The 18,226-nt window shown below is 44.0% G+C and overlaps 1 protein-coding gene across 3 annotated transcripts in view; it reads right to left on the bottom strand.

The window, feature by feature from the left end:
• The window catches only part of NRK (Nik related kinase), a 223,645-nt gene extending 212,134 nt beyond the window's left edge, over positions 1–11,511 (bottom strand). For all 3 annotated transcript variants that reach the window (XM_074278578.1, XM_074278580.1, XM_074278579.1), the window contains exons 1-2: positions 11,187–11,511; positions 1,200–1,265 (exon numbers count right to left, since the gene is read on the bottom strand). In XM_074278578.1, coding sequence (XP_074134679.1) covers positions 1,200–1,265; positions 11,187–11,246 — 126 coding nt within the window. In that variant the 5' untranslated portion in view covers positions 11,247–11,511. The remainder of the gene's footprint in view (positions 1–1,199; positions 1,266–11,186) is intronic.
• Positions 11,512–18,226: the final 6,715 nt, after the last annotated feature.

Raw genomic sequence — 18,226 nt, 5'->3', positions numbered from 1 at the left:
TAACATTGCCCCTCCTTCACTCAGACCCGTAGCCAGGTCTCAGGAAAAAGCGGTCTCCAGCAGGTGGCATGGACCACAACAGGTTGAGAATGAGGCTTTCTAATATAAGGCAGATTCAAAATACCGGTTACTCATGAACCTCATGGACCAAATTGAGGTTTGTCTCCTCAGTTGTTTGTTTTTTTTCTGTTTCTTAATAGATACTCCCCTCCTCTCCAACTCATAACTGATTCCTTCTTTGGAAGAAGGTAACCACCTCCACTGACCTTCAGAGTTGGCACACTTTGAAATGCAGAAGATAAGATATTGTGTTAGCTTTGGGGAAAGAGATGAGCAGATCTGGATCCTAGCGAGGAGGAAGATATGACCGACCCCCAGTAAAAGCAGCAAACAGACTTTCTGGGGTCTCTGGTCCTTGTTTTGTTTTTGGTTTGGTTTTCCCTGTCTTTTCCCCCAATTAAGCTGAAGAGCAGAAGCTTGGCTCAGCTCTCATGCTCTCTCTCGCCCCCTCCTGGTTGCATATAAGAACAGCAACCTCCTGGCTCTCCTCTTCCTCTTCTCTATGAAACAGCCCAGAGAGAAGGAGCTTGGGGGCTTTATTCTCTCAGCTCTGACTCTCTTCCCCTACAGGTAGCCAGGAGAGGAAAGTAGGGCAGAATCATACTTTTCTCCTCCCATCGGCTCTAACTTATTTTACCCAAAAAGCTTCTTTGCTCTTTCTCTCTTCCCAAGTACCCATATGACAGGTATCCATTTCTACCCTCCTTTCAGGCTATACAAATATAGCCTCTATTTTATGTTTATTTTTAAAATTTGATCATTCCATAAGAAGGATTTTTCATAGGTTTTGTGCATTTGTATTGAGCCCAGCATTTTCCTTGATAGTGTAGCTCCTTAATAATTCTCATTAATTGTCTTTAATTCATATGGTTTGGCTGGGGCGGGGGAGTGGATTGTGGCCAGTGCATAGAAGATCCCCAAAATACTGGCTTATGACAGATTTGGAATCAAGCAGGCTTACTATGAGATAATGAGTATAGAATTCATTAAGCAGGTCTCCCTCTTCCCTTCCAAGAAGCTTGAACCCCATGCTGCTCCCAAAGCCAGGTAAAACTTCAGGAAGGTTCATTTTACCTTATGGTATTATCAGGATATAGCAATGGTTTTTAACAGGAAATGTCAAATGAATGAAAAGATACCTTATAGACTTGTCCATAGGTGCCATTTCCAACTACTTGCACTAGTTCAAATATCCCCGCTGGATCCTGTAAGAAGAAGAGAAAATATAATTATCCCTTAAGCAGAAAGAACTGAATATTTAGGGAAGGACTTGAATAGTGTCTTTAACTGGCCCGATTTATTGAGAAAACACATGGAAAAATCACCGAATGTCAGATGTAAAAGGTCCTCAAATTCAATGCCCTCCTTTTACAGAGGTGGAAATTAAGGCCTGGAGAAAAAGGAAAGTAGGAAAAGGACATAGCCAAGGTCATAGATGTAGTAAGAGGGGCAGAGCCAGGATTCTTTCCGCAGTACTTTGACTCCAGATCTAGTGCCGAGGACCTCTCCTGGAGCTCTGCTTCCAAGATGATATGGAACCACTGACTATTCCCGGGCTGACCCTTCATTCACTTTCAAAGCCATCTAAATGTATGGTCATCTTGTTCCCATCTCTCCATCTTTTCCACAAGAAGACCATAAGATAGTCACATGACATGGAACTTTCCCACTTTCCTTGTTACAACTCAAAAGATTGGTATTTTTACAATTTAATTTTAAGTACATGTGGTTATTCTTTTTTTTTTTAACTGTTGCTAATTCCATCAAAGTCTGCCAACCTTTTTGCATAATACTACGCATTTGAGAGCCCTCAATCCACTGCTTGTGCAGCTACTTAGTCACTGAACAAAGCACTCCCAGTCTAGAAGACAACAAATCGGAACTCCTTATCTTACAGAGGAAGAAACTGAGACCCAGCAAGAGGAAGTGACTTGTCCAGTATGGTACAGTGAGTAAGGCCAAGATTTGAACTGGAATCCTCTCATTCCAAAGCCTTTCTACTACACCAAGAATTTTTTTTAAAAAGGATTTACTCATAGTTTAAATAGATATTAAACAAAGTCCTTAAGCTCTCTTGCCCCGAATTTTCTCATTAATAAAATGGAAATAGTGAAGCAACATGGTTTCTTGAGTAAATCCTTTACCCCTCATTGGATCTCACTTTTCTCCCCTCTAAAATGAAAAGATTGAAACAGATGATGTCAAAGGTCCTATATTTGTCTCTTATATGCGATGAGTCTGTGATGTCCTACGTCTTGCACTATTTAAAAAAAAAAAAAAAACTTCTTTACTGGTTTATGTGAAAACAAGGGACTATTTCATTTGCTCAACAAATACTTGGTGAGCATCTACTAAGGCATGGTATTCGGTGCTTCAAAATGAAGTTCACATCTGTCTAATCTAATTGTTGTTCATATCCAAATTCAATCTAGTTGTGTACATTAGCTGAAGATGTGACTGAGTCTCTGTGGCTGAAACAATTGGGCAAATGCATATCTGTGTGTGTCTCTGTGTGTGTGTATCAAATTTATGTATATATATATATGTGTGTGTGTGTGTGTGTGTATCATATATATACATACAAATATGATACATGTCAAATGTATATATACATATATACAAATGTATATATATATCTGTGTGTATGTGTATATATATATATATATATATATATATATATATATATATATATATATATATATATATATATATATATATATATATATCAGGCATGATTCTAGGCATTGGGGATACAATGATAAAAATGAGATTAATCATTGTCCTCGAGGAGCTAATATTCCATTAGGAGAAACAATGTGTATACATATAACTGACTATAAGTGACACTGATAGATACATTTGATACACACAAAGTAATTTTGGCAGGGGTAGGTGGAGCAATATTAGAAAAAGCTTCATACAGCATGTGTCACCTGAGCTTTGAAACTCACCAACTGTACCTCTCCTTGACTGGATGTAGCTCCCATTCATCTGAGAAGGCAGTTCCCTTCTTTACCAAAATTATTTTCAAAACAAATGTCACCATTAGACAACCTCAGCAATACTCAATTTAATGACCGAGGTCTCCTTTTAATTGTCCAAGTTGGAGAAAATTTTTCTTAATCAAGAAACTAGAAGTAAAAATAAATCATTTTTGGGGGGGTGATCTTGATATAAAATGTGTTACTTTTATAATAACTTATAGTGAGATTTATGTGATGAAAAGTGTAGTTCTGTATCTGCTTGAACCATTTATCACCTTAGCAGAATCCTTCTGTGGATATCATTGGGAGATTTATGAGAAACATTATTAACTTGGTAGGATCAGCCTGTGGCCATCTGTCAAAACCATCAGTTAGGTGAGTTGATACCTATTGATGTCACTGACTGAAGGGCCATTCTTTGTTTGGGCCTCAGAAGGCACAGTATTAGAGCCTAGATTTTCTGCATGTAAAAGGACCACTTAGGAGTCTTTTTAGAATTTCTCTGAATTTTTTGACAACAAACCCGGTTCGGGTTCTCCAAAGTGCTTTTCATCGTCCCATGTGGCAAAATGAATGAAGCGAGATCATCATTTGAATTTGGATACAGGTAGCTATGATCATTCAAAAGTTGGCTATTAGAGAAAATAATCAATAGTTTCCAGTCTACATCTATTTATTCAGAATTCATTTGAGTCACATCCAAGTTACTTTAGAAACATTCTTCCCTAAAAATTTGTTCTGATACTTCCAGCATTCCTGTTTAGCAGAAGTCTGAAAGATTCATGTTTCAGATTGAATTACATCTCTCCTAGAACTTGTAAATAAAACATTTTCCTGTGTGTCTTCTCTGTTTTTTTTTTCCTTTGAGGTTTATCCTATTTATCTCCAATGTAGGTGCAGTGGAAATAATATTGAATGTGAAGTAACAGGAATAGGAGTCCAATATCCCTTACTATCCTCCTGGCCTCGTAAAGTCACTTCCCTACCCTGTACCTTAGTTTCCTCCTCCATAAAATGAGGGAGTTGAACTAGATGGCCTCTGCGTTCCATTTCATATCTAGAACTAGGATTCTATAATCTTAGATCAGTAGATAACACTGGGAAAAGAAGAGCTATGTTTTAGAGGCAGCGTATTCCAATTACAATTTGTCTGTTCAGAGACAAGACTTTTTTTCCCCACTAATATTCCCCTGACTCCTCACTAAGTGAGGTATGGATGTCTAAAAAGAAGGATAAACTATATCAGATTTCTTTGCTGTCTTGGGGACGGGAGATGTAAGGGAGGAAGGGGAGAAATTTGGAACGTGAAAACTTAAAAAAAATGAATGTTGATAACTTCTTTACATGAAATTGGAAAAATAAAAAACAAACTATTAAGTGACAAAAAGAAAACACTAAAAATAACTTTAAAACACTAAAAATAAATTAACTTTTTTTTTAAAGAAGGATTAAGCCATGGACTAGGACAGTGGTGAGAGGGAGTTCTCTCAACTTTACCACTGACCTGCAGTCAGAGGCAAAAAAAAAAACACACACACAAAAAAAAAAAAAAAAAAAAACGGAAATTTCATAGACTTAAGCAAAATCTACGAAGGAATGTTTGATTTCAGAAAATAAACAGCTATCCATCTTTCAAGGCTTTTTTTTCCAAGTCTTCCAAGCCATGGGGGTTGCTTGGGTCAATTACCCTGCCTGCAGTGTTACCTTGAGAGTGAGTCTGAGGTCTTCTCCCTGCCACGGTTTTCTTATATCTGTAAGGAAAACGACCATAAACAAGCAAACCCCATCCATAGGGGACTTCAAGAGCTGGTTAAAAACGGCAACAACAACAACTAAGTTATTGGTTTAGAGATTTGAGCTGGGTGGGATCCTAGGCGCCATGGGATCCGACCCACTCCTTTATTTTACAGAAGGGAAACTGAAGTTAGAGATGACAGATAAATGTCTGACACGCTATAAATTAGTGTCAGAGGGAGTATCTGAATCCAGGTCTTCCTGCCTCTAAGTCCAGTATACTATCTGCTATGCTATGTTGTCTTTTGGGAAGTTCTTTTAAAGAATTTTCTAAATAATTCCATAAAAGGCAGAATGGCTTAGTAGGTAAAGAGCCGGCCTCAGAACCAGGAAGACCTGAGTTCAAATCTTGATCTCTGACACATACCAGCTTTGACACCCTAGTACTTGGCTTCACTCTGCCTCCCGAAGCCCTAATGGAGCAGAGTTCGATCTGCAGGGGTACAGGGAGTTTCCTCCGTCAATAGAATCATAGGTTCTGTCTAAGAAAAAACAATCCCATTTGTACATGGGAGGTTTTGTTACACTTTTGCACACACAGACAACCAGGCTGAGTTTACCAGACATTCAGGACATTTCAGGGCTGCCTCCCCCGGCTATTAGTATTTCAAGGCACTGCGATTTTAAAATTAGCCTAAGAAAACGAGAATTTTGTGGGTTAGAAGACGAAAGAGCCTGGTCGAAGGAAAGTCAGCTGTTGTACTATTCTAGGCACACAGGGATCAACAAAGAGTCACCGAATCAGAGAGTTGGAGCTCTAAGGGACCTTAGAGATCATTTAGTCGAATCCCATCATTTTACAGAGGGGGAAACTGAGACCTGGAGAGCCAAAGTGACTCGCTAAGGAGTAAGTGACCAAACCATAGGTCGGTTTAACCTCAATTCATCTGGAAGGAAGAAACGGGGGACGTGACGGCTTGGATTTGGAAAATGAAGGAGGGAGAAGAGTCCCAGATAAGACCAAGCTTCATGTTCCAGACACTGAAAGATGGCAGTAACATTGGTGGCCGGAACGGAGAGCAGTTAGTCCAAGGAGGAAAATGATGAGCTCTGATTCAGATCCCGCAAGCCTCGGACCCACAGCAGGCTAGCCAAGGGAAGGGGCCCCGGCCATCCCGGGAACATAAGAGAAAACCCACAGTGAGGGGAAGGCTGCACATGGGAGAAAGCTGAGCGACTTCTTCACATAGGTGGTAGCTGAAGTCATGGAAAACCGTGAACTCCAAAAGGGCAAGAATAGAACCTTAGGAGGTATTCACAGTTACATGGTAAGGGGGGAGATTAAGACAGGGAGGCCCGGAGAGGGGAAAGTCCCTAGCCTAAGGTCACTGGGATCTCTGGCTCCAAAGCCCGTGCCCTTTCCAGCACGAAAATAGCCGACTCTGGAGTCTAGGAGAGGTGGAGGGTCCAGAATAAGCAGGAGGGGTTAATGGGCTGGGTGAAACGGGAGCAGGGAGTGACTGAAGGGCAGAGAACAGGTTTGGGCAGTGCGCTGGGGGACTAGGAGACATGGCAGGTACATTAACATAAAAATAGAAGGCAATGGCAGGAGGAATCATCGGCTCCAGTCCTTGCCTTCCTCCGAGCCTCTAGAGCCGGACAGAACACCGGCGTGGAGAGCCGAGGAGCGGGAACAGCATCACTCATCAACCTGCGGCCTCTCCTGGGCCGCCCGCGACTCTCGGCTAGTGCGGGTCTGCTGCGAGCCCAGAGATGCTCGGAGCTTAAAGGGCTAGCGCCTCGCACGGCTGGGAAGCCCTCCGTGCCACATCACCAGGATCCACGGGCAAGGCAGCGGCCCCGCTCCCAATGGCGTCTGGGCTGGAGGTGAAAACGCGCCACGCCTTAGTGACAGACATGAGGAGACTGGACCAGATGACCTCTGCGAGGGCCTCCAGCTGTTATTCTATGCTTTCTTTAGCTTCAAGACACGTGTCAGAATTCTTTGGAGCTCTTGTCTTTCTCTGTCTCTGTTTCTCTGTCTGTCTCTGTCTGTCTTTCTCTGTCTCTGTCTCTGTCTCTCTTTCTCTGTGTGTGTCTCTCTGTCTGTCTGTCTCTCTCTCTCCTCTACTATTTTTGGAGAAACTAAACTTGCAATCCTATCAGTGCAGGAATACGTACAGAGGAAACTCCCTGTACCAATGCCCATAGGCACCAGTTTGAAACCAGCTCTTAGGAGAACTTGTTGGGGCACTAAGAGTGACTTATTCAGGATCACCCAGCCCGTGTCAGTGTCAGAAGCAGGACTGAATTCAGATTTTTCTATCTCTCCGGCTAAAGGCAAGGCTGACACTTTCGAGTCGACTGTGTCAAGCTGCCTCTCCTGCCATTTTGCTATGAAATCACACTTAATATCTTCTGACTTTCATAAAAATATCTACGAGCAAAGCCCTTAGAGACCCTCTCTTCTTTTCCTCATCCCCAAGGGAAGCGGTGGGCCCGGATCAAACTATTGAGGCTCTCCGGCTGGACTTTACCTTCGATCCTTGGAACGTCCTTGCTTGGCTGGACATTGTCACCTGGACAATTGGACAGAACTTTTAACTGAACCGAGTCCCTGCCGATCTCACTCATCTATTTTTCCCTTTATTCACTTTCAAACCTTTCTGGTCTGTCCCCCCACCCTCTCTAGCTTACCGCCAAGCTCCTATACTTTCTGTTGACAAGGTTTGACCCGCACATTCATCATTTGGAGGGTAATTATTACAATGCATCTTACCATATGTCGATTTTCTTGCTTATTTTTATCATCTGTAGGGTGCTCCAAAAAGCAGTGACATTATATTTCTCCAGAAACACAGGAAATAAATCACGTACATTGAACCCCCCCCCCAAAAAAAATGAAATGTACAGAGCCAAGATGATATTTTGCCAAGGAAATAGCAAATTCATCCAGGATCATCTTAAAAGTTTTAGGGTGTGTATATGTGGGGTGTGTGTGTGTGTGTGTGTGTGTGTGTGTGTGTGTGTGTGTGTGTCGATTGAGAGAACTTGGCAAATCTATGGCTAAAGTAGTTGGGAAAACTTAAACCTAAAGGAAACCTTAGTTTCTCTCAACACTAAAGCTTAAAAGTTGATGAAAATCAAATAAAATATGACAAGTCAGAATGAAAAAAAATTAGAAAATGAAGGTTTGTCCTAGCCTTGAGTGGAGTAGCTGCAACTCGAATCTAGACGATGTCACATTTAGTTTAGGCTCTTAAGCTGGGTGCCAAAGGGTTGGTTTACAAATCTCTTTCCCACCACTGCGATGACAATCTAATTTATTTATACCTAGAAGACTATTATTGCACGTGGCTCCTCTTTGAAGACGAATGCTATCTCCTTTATCTACTTGGGAGGGGCAGCTGGGGTGGTGGAACGAACACTAGATTTGGCACAAGAGACTTGGGCTCAGTGACCCTTACCAGCTCTGAATCCTGGGCAAGACCCCCCCCCCAGCCAAAATTATATCTCTACAATGAAGTTCAGTGATCGATCAATAAGCATTTCTTAAGAACCTGTGTGTCAGACCCTGTGGGGTGATATTTTTATCCCTTACAAGTATCACAGGATTGTCAGGAGGAATAAGAGTTGATACAAAAGAAATAAAGTGATACATAATGTGAGTAATTCTCTTCTCGGTCCTAAATTTGAAATCAGGGGACCAGGACCAAGGACATAATCCAGTCAGTGCTCTCTTCCATTTTTTTTTTTTTCTTCTTTAATGTGTGTGGCAACAAGACCCTCTCTTCTCCTTGGGTTTGGAATTCCCTGCCCCATCATTTCCATGAGGATTTTTCCATTCCTCTCGTCATTTTTAGAAAATAGTTTATTCGGTTTGCTTGTCTGTGGTTTTGCATATTTGCCCTAGTTTGCTTTTTCTATCTCCCTTACATGAAGAAAAAGGGCTGCATTCGTTCAACTTTTTTTTTCCCATTGGTTTTATTCTTTCATTGGGGGGTTCATGGGGGAGGGCGTCTAAACTGACCTTGAAAATCCTGTTCAGGATTAAAAAGCAACACCTGCAGTGCCCATCTCCCAATTCTAAACATTTGCACAAACTGTTCCCCCTACCCAGAATGCTCTCTCTCCTGACCTTGGTCTCTTTAAATTCTTAGCTCCCCTTAAGTTAAAATGTCACCTACTATATAGAGGCATTTCTTGATTTCCTCAGGGTGTTAGTCCACACCCTCCAAGATACACCTTCCAAATTATTTTGTCGATTTGTGGTCCCCCCCAATAACCTCCATGAGGAGGAAACTGTTTTTCTTTTCTTTTCTTTTTTTTTTTTCTTTGCATCTCCACAGCTCAACACAATTATTTGTCACCTGTAATAAGTACTTAATATAGGCTTGTGGAATTGAATTGAAAATAATGAAGAACAGAAATGGGACATTTTCTGAGTGGAGCCAGAAAAACAAAATTGAGCTTAAAAAAAAAAAAAAAAGCTGTTTTTAGTTTAAAAACAGCATTAGCAATTATAGTGCTGATATTTGTAATACAATGAATGTTGATTTTTCATGGATAAGATAACTTTGCTAAATTATTATCCACTTGCTACCCCCCCTTTTTTTTTTAATCTCACTATATATGTAATAAGAAAATGACAGAGGGAACACTCTTGATAGATTCAGTCTTCCTTCGTTTGGCCGGTTGGTTTTTGTTTGTTTGTTCGTTGATTTTGCTTTTCGACTGGCAGGATCCAATCCTAAATACAAAGGGGGCAGTCTGTAAATGTCATCAGAGTGCAGTAATACTTCTGTATGCCAATGGGATTTTCAAAAGTCCTTTCACATAAGGTTAATATTTAGCTTTTCTCAAAACAGACAAGCATCAAATGCTCCGTTCTTAAAGTTACCCTGCACTCATTCCACCGAGGTGCCTGCCTGCCTGCCTGCCTGCCGCTTTTGCGATTCTCAGCTGCCCTTCGCATTCAAGGGAGGCTGGGAATAGAGTCACAACTTGGGAAAAGAACTCAGTAAATGTGTTTCGTGGGGGCCAGTGAGAAAGCGCGAGGCTCACTGCAGGGGAAAGAAATGTTCTTCCCAAATCAGACTACTCGTGGAGGGAGCACTGACTGAGTACTTACAGTGGGCCAGGTGCTGCGCTAATTATTATGTTACTATATTAATTTTCATAAAGGTCACGCACGGGAGGGGGGAGAGCCACAAACCTGAACAGCCCAAACTTCACCAGAACTGGTTTCCAGAGAAAGAAATGCTTTTGTCAAAATCAAAATTACTAATGAGGAAAGATCAGGCGTGTGGTGGTGGTGGTGGGGGAGGAAATATACACAGGTGAAACCCCCAACCTCTTACAAGGCTGCCTGAGGGGGGGGGCGAGGCAGATTCCCCCCCCCCCACCCTCAAGCAGCTATGTATGACCTTTCTCTCTGCAAACGCGCAACGAACTCAAAGCAAAAAGAAGCAACTCTTACAAGAGGGAGAAACTTGCCGAACTTATTGCTTTGGAGAAATCGGAATGCTTCCGTTGGTTTGCTAGAATCTCTTCGTTTTGGAGAATTGGTTCCTTCTAAAGTGGATTTCTGAGCCCCGTACCCCACCCCACTCCTCTCCCGTGTGTGTGTGTGTGTGTGTGTGTGTGTGTGTGTGTGTGTGTGTGGTTGTGGGGGTGGGGGGGAGAATCCCAGTGGAAAAGGCGCTGGATTTAGAGTCAGAGGATTGGAGTTCTAATTCTCACTGCTGTTTTACTACCTGTGCGATCAAGGGCAAATCACATGTTCTCTTTGAGCCTCAGTTTAGCCCAAGTGGAAAGAGAGAGGGTTTGGCTTTCCCTTTGAGCTTGACATCTTGAAATCTTATAGATTCTTTGGCTTTCCCTTTGAGCTTGAAATCTTATCGATTCTAGGGAGACTAGCATCTCCCACACCAGACACAGACACACACACACGCACACACACACACACACACACACACACACACACACACACAAACACGCACACGCGCGCACACACACGCCCCACAGTTGAGCGCGGCACTCTGGAGACACCGAAATAGCCGAGGTCCAGGGAAGCCGTGCCCCAGTCAGGGAGAGCCAGGCGGCCAGGGAAAGCGCGCGAGCACACACACACACACACACACACACACACACACACACACACACATACACACACACACACGGAAAGAAGTTGAGCGCGGCACCCCGGAGACACCGAAGTAGCCGGGGTCCCGGGAAGCTGCAGTCAGGGACAGCCGGGCGCTGACCCCCGGAGGGAGGCGGCCAGGGGCGCGCGCCCTGCCTCGATCCTCGCGGGGCTCCAGTCCCAGCCTCTCCCGAGCGCGGTGCCGGGCGCGGACCGCGCGCGCTTAGACGGGACGCCCGCACGCGTCGCGAGCGCTCACTCACCCTCAGAGTGGACAGGTCGATGTGGTCCAGGCTCCGGGGCGAGACTCTCGCCATGGCCATCGCTGCGGTCGGGGTCGGGACCGGGCCGAAGCCCTGGCCGGGGACGGGGCTGGGGTCGGGGCGGGGGCTGAGGTGGAGCTCGGGGTCGGAGGTCGGCTCGGAGTGTGGCTCGAAGTTCGGTCCGGGGCTGCGGGGATGCGAAGGGCGAGGACGGGCGACGGGAGTCCGAGGAGCCTGTCAGAGTGCGTTGGGCACGAGCTGAGGGCGCCAGCTGGACTGACCGAATGCCCGCCCGGGCTGCGACTCCCTTGGACTTGAGCTGACGGGGAGGGGGCAAAAAGAGGGCGGGGAGGGGAGGGGAAAGAGGGGGAGGGGGCAGGGGGTGGAAGGAGGGCAGGACCACAGGCCGGGATGCGAGGGGTGGGGGGGAGAGAAGAGGGAGGGGGAAAGAGGAGACGGGGAAGGGAGGAGGAAAGGGAGGGGGAGGCGGAGAGGCCGCCGGAGCCGGAGTGGGAGGGGGCCCGCCGGGGGTCGCCCCGCCAGGGGCCGCCGAGGAGCTGCGCGCTCCGGCAGCCGGCTGCGCCCGCGGCGCCCTGTCCGCAGAGCCGGTCCCCGGCCGCTACCGCCTTTAGGAGGGCAGCGGCGTCGCTCGCGCCCCTGCCTTTGCCTCGGTCCCTGCCGATCCGCCGCCTCCCGACCCCACGGCCCAGTCGCAGCCACAGCCACAGCGCCCGGCTCCCCGCTCCCCGCAGGACAACTTTTTTTGCAGAGACATTTCCTCGGGAAAAAAAAAAAAAAATGAAAGAAAGAAAAAAGTTTGGGGAAGGAAGTGACGTGCCTCCGGGGCTGGGGAGGCGGCCGCCCGGGCAGGGGCCGGAGTCGGAGCACGCGGGCCGCCGGACGCGCGGAAGGGCCGCGGGCGGGGGGCCCGAGAGCCGAGCGCCCCCGCCGCGCCCGAGCACGGCCCGCACGTGGGGCTCTCTGGCTCCGGGGCCGGGGGCTGGTCCCACAGGGCCTCCCTCCCGGCCCGAGGCTGGCGGTGGAGCCCCGGGCCCCCTCGTCCGGGTCCCCCCCCCCCCCCAGCTCAGCCCCAGGGAACCGCGCTCACGGGCCGGGTTGGGGCGTCCCCCCCGCTACTTAGGGAGAGACAGGGAGCCCCTGGGAGCCTAGTGGGCTCCCGTCAGCCGGCATCCTAAGTTTCTAGATGTACAAGCACCAGTTACCCAGAAGCCATCCACTTCATCCACTTCACCCTCCTTCTTTTAGAAATAGGAAATGGAGACCCCGACATGGGCAGTGACCTATCCAAGGTCAAACACAGGCTCCTAGCTCTAAAGCTGGAAGAGACCTTTGAAGCCGGCTAACCTAACTCCCCACACATTACGAGAAGAAGACTTGGAGGCCCAGAGTGGGCCACACGAGTGGCACAGGTAGTCAGGGGCAGCGCCAAGTGTGCACTTGCTAGTCCCTTGACTGGTACTCTAGCCACACCGCTTCTCCAGGCTCGTTTTCCTTTCCACCAAATGGCAATAGGGAGTTTGAACGAACGGGAAACAAAATGAATTTTCTTTGGAGAAGTGGGAACTCTTTTTGAACTAGCCAGCCCCTCACACATGCGATTCCATCTCTGTACCAACTGCACAAGCCGCTCCCCCGTGCACAAAGTCGCTCCTTCCTCACGTGCTTCTTACCCCCCCCACTTCCCATCCAAATTGAAGTGTTATTCCCCAATCCAAGCACTTAGTGTCTCCATATCCCCGATCCTTAACTTTCTTAATTTTTTGTATTTGTTTATTTATGTAAATGTCTATTAAAAAAAAAAAAAAAAGAAAAAGAACAGGAACTGAAAAAAAAAAAAAAATCTTTGCTTTTCCAGCCCAGTGCTTGGCACCTAGTAGGCACTTAATAAATAGCCTGTCAGGGCAAGTCATAAAACCCCAGGTGGCTTCTAGGAGCCCAGTTCTTAACAGAATTCTTAACAGGAAATACTTGACAAAATAACATGGTATCTATCACCAGCTTCCCAAAGGCAGCCCCAGACAACATTATTACCTTTCCAGAAAGTCAAATTCTACTTCCTCCATGAGATTTCTCCTGATTGCTTCCCCCTAGGTCTTTGACCTCCCCCTCACAACACTTTTTGCCAAGCTCATTTTTCTTTAAAGCAAATTTATCCTTCTGATTTAAGGCTTTCCGATTTTGTCCCCCACAGCCCAATTAGAGTGGAAGCTTCTGTAAGCCCGTGGACGCTTTCTTCCAAGTGACTTTAAGATACTCCCTCCTAACATGAAGCTTTGCCCGATTCCCTCAACTGCTAGGGACCCTCCCCCTCCCCCAGTTGCCTTATATTTACTTTATTTTTGCCTGTTTTTATTTTCCCTGGACAGAATGTAAACTCCTTGAGGACAGGGTCTGGTTTTTGTCTCCGGATCTTTAGCTCCTAACACAAGACCCCAATTAAAGTTTTCATTAAACATTCCCATTTATTATCTTATTTGAGCCTCACATGGGAAGTCTATGGGGTAAGTGCCATTAACAGAGGAGAGAACTGCAGTCTTCTATGAAGGAATGCTCTAGCTTAATTTCACTAATTTTTTTTTTTTTTTTTTAAAGAAACAACAACCATCAATCTTGTTAACAACTCATTCTTGTATAAATACCGGTAGCCTGTGTTTTACGACTACGTGTGTGTCATACACACGGTGTCCCAAAAGTCTTAGTATACTTTTAAGCTTAAAAATGTGTATATACAATATAAATTAAGCTTAAAAACTGTACTAAGACTTTGGGGACAAAAACTGTGCTAAGACTGTTGGGACACCTGTACATGTGTATACACATATGTAAACATACAGGTGTATACACATATGTAAGTATATATGTGTACACATGTGTAAACATACATGTGTATATGAGTATACATATATGTAAATATACATGTGTATTTCTAGTACCTAACATAGTTCCTCCTACAGAACAGTCCTTTAATAAATATTGATTGATTAGTGTCATTTAACTGGTTTGTTCTCTCTCTTTCTCTCTCTCTCTCTCTCTCTGTCTCTTTTTCTCTCTGTCTCTCTCTGTCTCTGTCTCTCTCTGTCCCTCTCTCTCTGTCTCTGTCTCTGTCTCTCTCTCTGTCTCTCTCTGTCTCTGTCTCTGTCTCTCTCTCTCTCTGTCTCTGTCTCTGTCTCTGTCTCTGTCTCTGTCTCTGTCTCTCTCTCTCTCTCTGACTCTGTCTCTCTCCTTCCTCTCTCCCTTCCCTCTGTATTTTTTTTCATATTCCTCCTGGTGAACATTTGCATTTATGGTGGATGGTGAAACTAAATATTTAGCCAAAGTGAGAATTGAACCAAAAACCTGACAAAATGAGATTCACTGGAATAGAATACTTTCAATTCCCCAATTACCAGACATCATTATCATTATCATACTAATTCACCACTGAAACTGGACCCTGAAATCTCCCTGTAAAGTGGGGGTAAATCCAGGGTCCCAAAGACACTGCCAATAGTCTCTATCTTCAAGGAACTCATATTTTAATGTGGGAGGAAATGTTCAAATATCTCTGTGCCCACACCATATATACAGTACAAATTGAAGGTAATCTCAGAAGGCATTTTGGGAGAGGGAAGGGGGAGAAGAGGGGAGCAGGAGGGGTAGAAATGAGCAGAAAAAGGAGAGACAGTCAGTGAAAAGGAATAGAGTTGGAAAACAGTGTGAAAAGACTGAAAAGATAAAGCCAAATGAAGTGGTTTTTTAAAATATTTTTTTGTTCAATTTATATTTATAGCCAATACTGCAGATAATAGGAAGCTCATGGAGTTTACTGAGTGGGAGGTGTCAATGGTGGTATGGTCAAACCTATGGTTTAGGAAAATCACTGGCAACTGTGTGAAAAATCGATTGAGGAGGGAAAAGATGAGGCAGGGAGACCAGTTAGAAGGTAATTACAATAGGCCAGGTATGAGGGGATAAAAGTTTGTCCTAGGATTGTGGCTGAGTTAAGAGAAGGCAATTTGCCCAAAGACTTGTAGTGACAATAAAAACAAGATCTGGCAACAGCTTGGATATGTGGAGTGAGTGCAAGGGAGCCGTGGAAGATGCTGAAGAGGCTGGGAGCCTGGGTGACTAGGAGGGTAGTAGTACTGCTTGAAATAACAGGAAAACTAGGAAAGGGGGAGAGGGAAAGGAGATAATAAGAGGTTTTGTGTTTTGTTGAGTTTGATACATCTCTTGGACGTGTGGTTCAAGATGTCCAAGACATGGTGAGTGATGAGACTAGAGCTCAGGATGGAGATTAGGGCTGGGTATAATACTTGGCATTCTCTTCAGAGAGATTATCAACGAACCCATGGTCGCTGAAGAACTTACCAAGATAGTGTGAAATGAAAAAAGAAGGGGCCCAGGACGAAGGCCTAAAAAACTAGAAAGACTTTAAACCCAACGGATCTGAAGACCAGCCTAGTCAATCAATGGGCAAGCACTTTTTGTTAAAGCTTTTTATTTTCAAAATATATGCACTGATAATTTTTCAACATTGACCCCTGTAAAATCTTGCATTCCAAATTTTCCCCTCCTTCCCCCCCCACTCCCTCCCCTAGATGATAAGTAATCCAGTATATGTTAAACATGTTAAAATATATGTTAAATCCAATATAGGTACACATACTTATGCAATTTATCTTGCTGCACAAGGAAAATCAGATCAAAAAGGAAAAAAAAAACTGAGAAAGAAAGCAAAATCCAAGCAAACAACAACAAAGAGTGAAAGTGCTATGTTGTGATCCGCCCTCAGTTCCCATAGTCCTCTCTCTGGATGTAGATGGCTCTCTTTATCACAAGATCATTGGAACTGGCCTTAATGATCTCATTGTTGGAAAAAAACCACATCCATCAGAATTGATCATGGTATAATCTTGTTGTTGCCATGTATAATGATCTCCTGGTTCTGCTCATTTCACTTAGCTTCAGTTCCTGTAAGCTCCAGGCCTCTCTGTATTCATCCTGCTGATCATTTCTTATAGAACAATAATATTCCATAACATTCATATACCATAACTTATTCATCCATTCTCCAGCTGATAGGCAGCCACTCAGTTTCCAGTTTCTTGCCACTATGAAAAGGGTTGCGGCAAACATTGTTGCACATTCAGGTCCCTTTCCCTCTTTTAAGATCGCTTTGGGATATAAGCCCAGTAGAATCACTGCTGGATCAAAGGACATGCACAGTTTGATAGCTTTTTGCTCTCCAGAATGGCTGGATGTATTCACAATTCCACTAACAATGTATCAGTGTCCCAGTTTTCCCACATCCCCTCCAACATTCGTCATTATCTTTTCCTTGGACAAGCATTTTTAAGTGTCTACTAGGTACCAGGTGCTGAATCAAAGGGCACAAAGACAAAAGTGAATGATTCTTTGCCCTATTCAGTTGGGGGAAATGTAGACACATATAAGTAAAGGCAAAATCAAAAGAGAGTATAATACAAGGTAATTTTAAGTGGGGGAAGGAATTATTAGCTAAGGAGATTAGGAAAATCCTCAGGCTGGAGGAGACATTTGAGCTGAACTTTGCAGGAAGCCTGGAATTCTAAAATGCAAAGATGAGGGAATACATTTCTGGCATGGGGAGATGGGCCGTGTAAAGGGAGGGGTGAAGATGGCTTTTTTGAGCAACAGCAAGGAGGAAAAATTGGCTGAAGTGTAAAGTTTATGGAGGGGAATGAAGTGAAATCAACCTGAAAAATAGAGCTAGATTAGGAAAGGTTTGAAAAGTCAAACTGAGAAAATTGTATTTGATCCTAGAGGCAATAAGTAGTCACTGGAAACTCTTGAGCAATGGGAAGGTAGAGCCAGATCTGGGTTTTGGATAATTTTGGAAGATATAGGAGGATGAACTGAAAAAAGGAGAAGCTGAAGATTGCAAGATTATTTCCATAGTGTGAGCAGGTGGGAATGAGGGGATAAACTATACTGGTGACCATATGAAGAAGAAGATGAAAGAGATCTTGTGAAGATAGAATAAGACTTGGCAAGTGATTCAATAGAGATGAGAGAGAATGGGAAAATGCAGGGGAAAAGAAAAAAAAAGAAAGAAAGAAAGAGAGAGAGAGAGAGAGAGAGAGAGAGAGAGAGAGAGAGAGAGAGAGAGAGAGAGAGAGAGAGAGAGAAAGAGAGACGGAGGGAGGGAGGAAGGAAGAAAGAAAGAAAGAAAGAGAAAGAAAGAAAGAAAGAAAGAAAGAAAGAAAGAAAGAAAGAAAGAAAGAAAGAAAGAAAGGAAAGAAAGAAAGAAAGAAAGAAAGAAAGAAAGAAAGAAAGAAAGAAAGAAAGAAAGAAAGAAAGAAAGAAAGAAAGGAAGAAGGAAGAAAGAAAGGAAGGAAGGAAGAAAGGAAGGAAGAAAGGAAGGAAGAAAGGAAGAAAGGAAGAAAGGAAGAAAGAAAGGAAGGAAGGAAGGAAGGAAGGAAGGAAGGAAGGAAGGAAGGAAAGAAGGAAAAGAAAAGAAAGAAAGAAAGAAAGAAAGAAAGAAAGAAAGAAAGAAAGAAAGAAAGAAAGAAAGAAAGAAAGAAAAAGAGAGAGAGAGAAAGAAAGAGAGAGAGAGAGAGAAAGAAAGAAAGAAAGAAAGAAAGAAAGAAAGAAAGAAAGAAAGAAAGAAAGAAAGAGAAAGAAAGAAAGAAAGAAAGAAAGGAAGGAAGGAAGGAAGAAAAAGAAAGAAAGAAAGAAAGAAAGAAAGAAAGAAAGAAAGAAAGAAAGAAAGAAAGAAAGAAAGAAAGAAAGAAAGAAAGAAAGAAAGAAAGAAAGAAAGAAGAAGAAAGAAAGAAAGAAAGAAAGAAAGAAAGAAAGAAAGAAAGAAAGAAAGGAGGGAGGGAGGAAAGAAGGAAGGAAGGAAGGGAAGAAAGAAAGAAAGAAAGGAGTTCAGGATGATTGGTGTTATGATCTGGGCTGCCTGGAGGGATGCTGGTACCTGGAGGGAAGGGGAAAGAGTTTTGTTTTGGAAGTGTTGAGTTAGAGATGCTTTCTGGAAATGTCCTGGAGGCAGCTGA

This window comes from Sminthopsis crassicaudata, chromosome X (genome assembly GCF_048593235.1).
Source record: "Sminthopsis crassicaudata isolate SCR6 chromosome X, ASM4859323v1, whole genome shotgun sequence".
Taxonomy (NCBI): domain Eukaryota; kingdom Metazoa; phylum Chordata; class Mammalia; order Dasyuromorphia; family Dasyuridae; genus Sminthopsis; species Sminthopsis crassicaudata.
The sequence above is the reverse complement of the archived record's forward strand: the minus strand, read 5'-3'. Positions and strand labels throughout refer to the sequence as shown.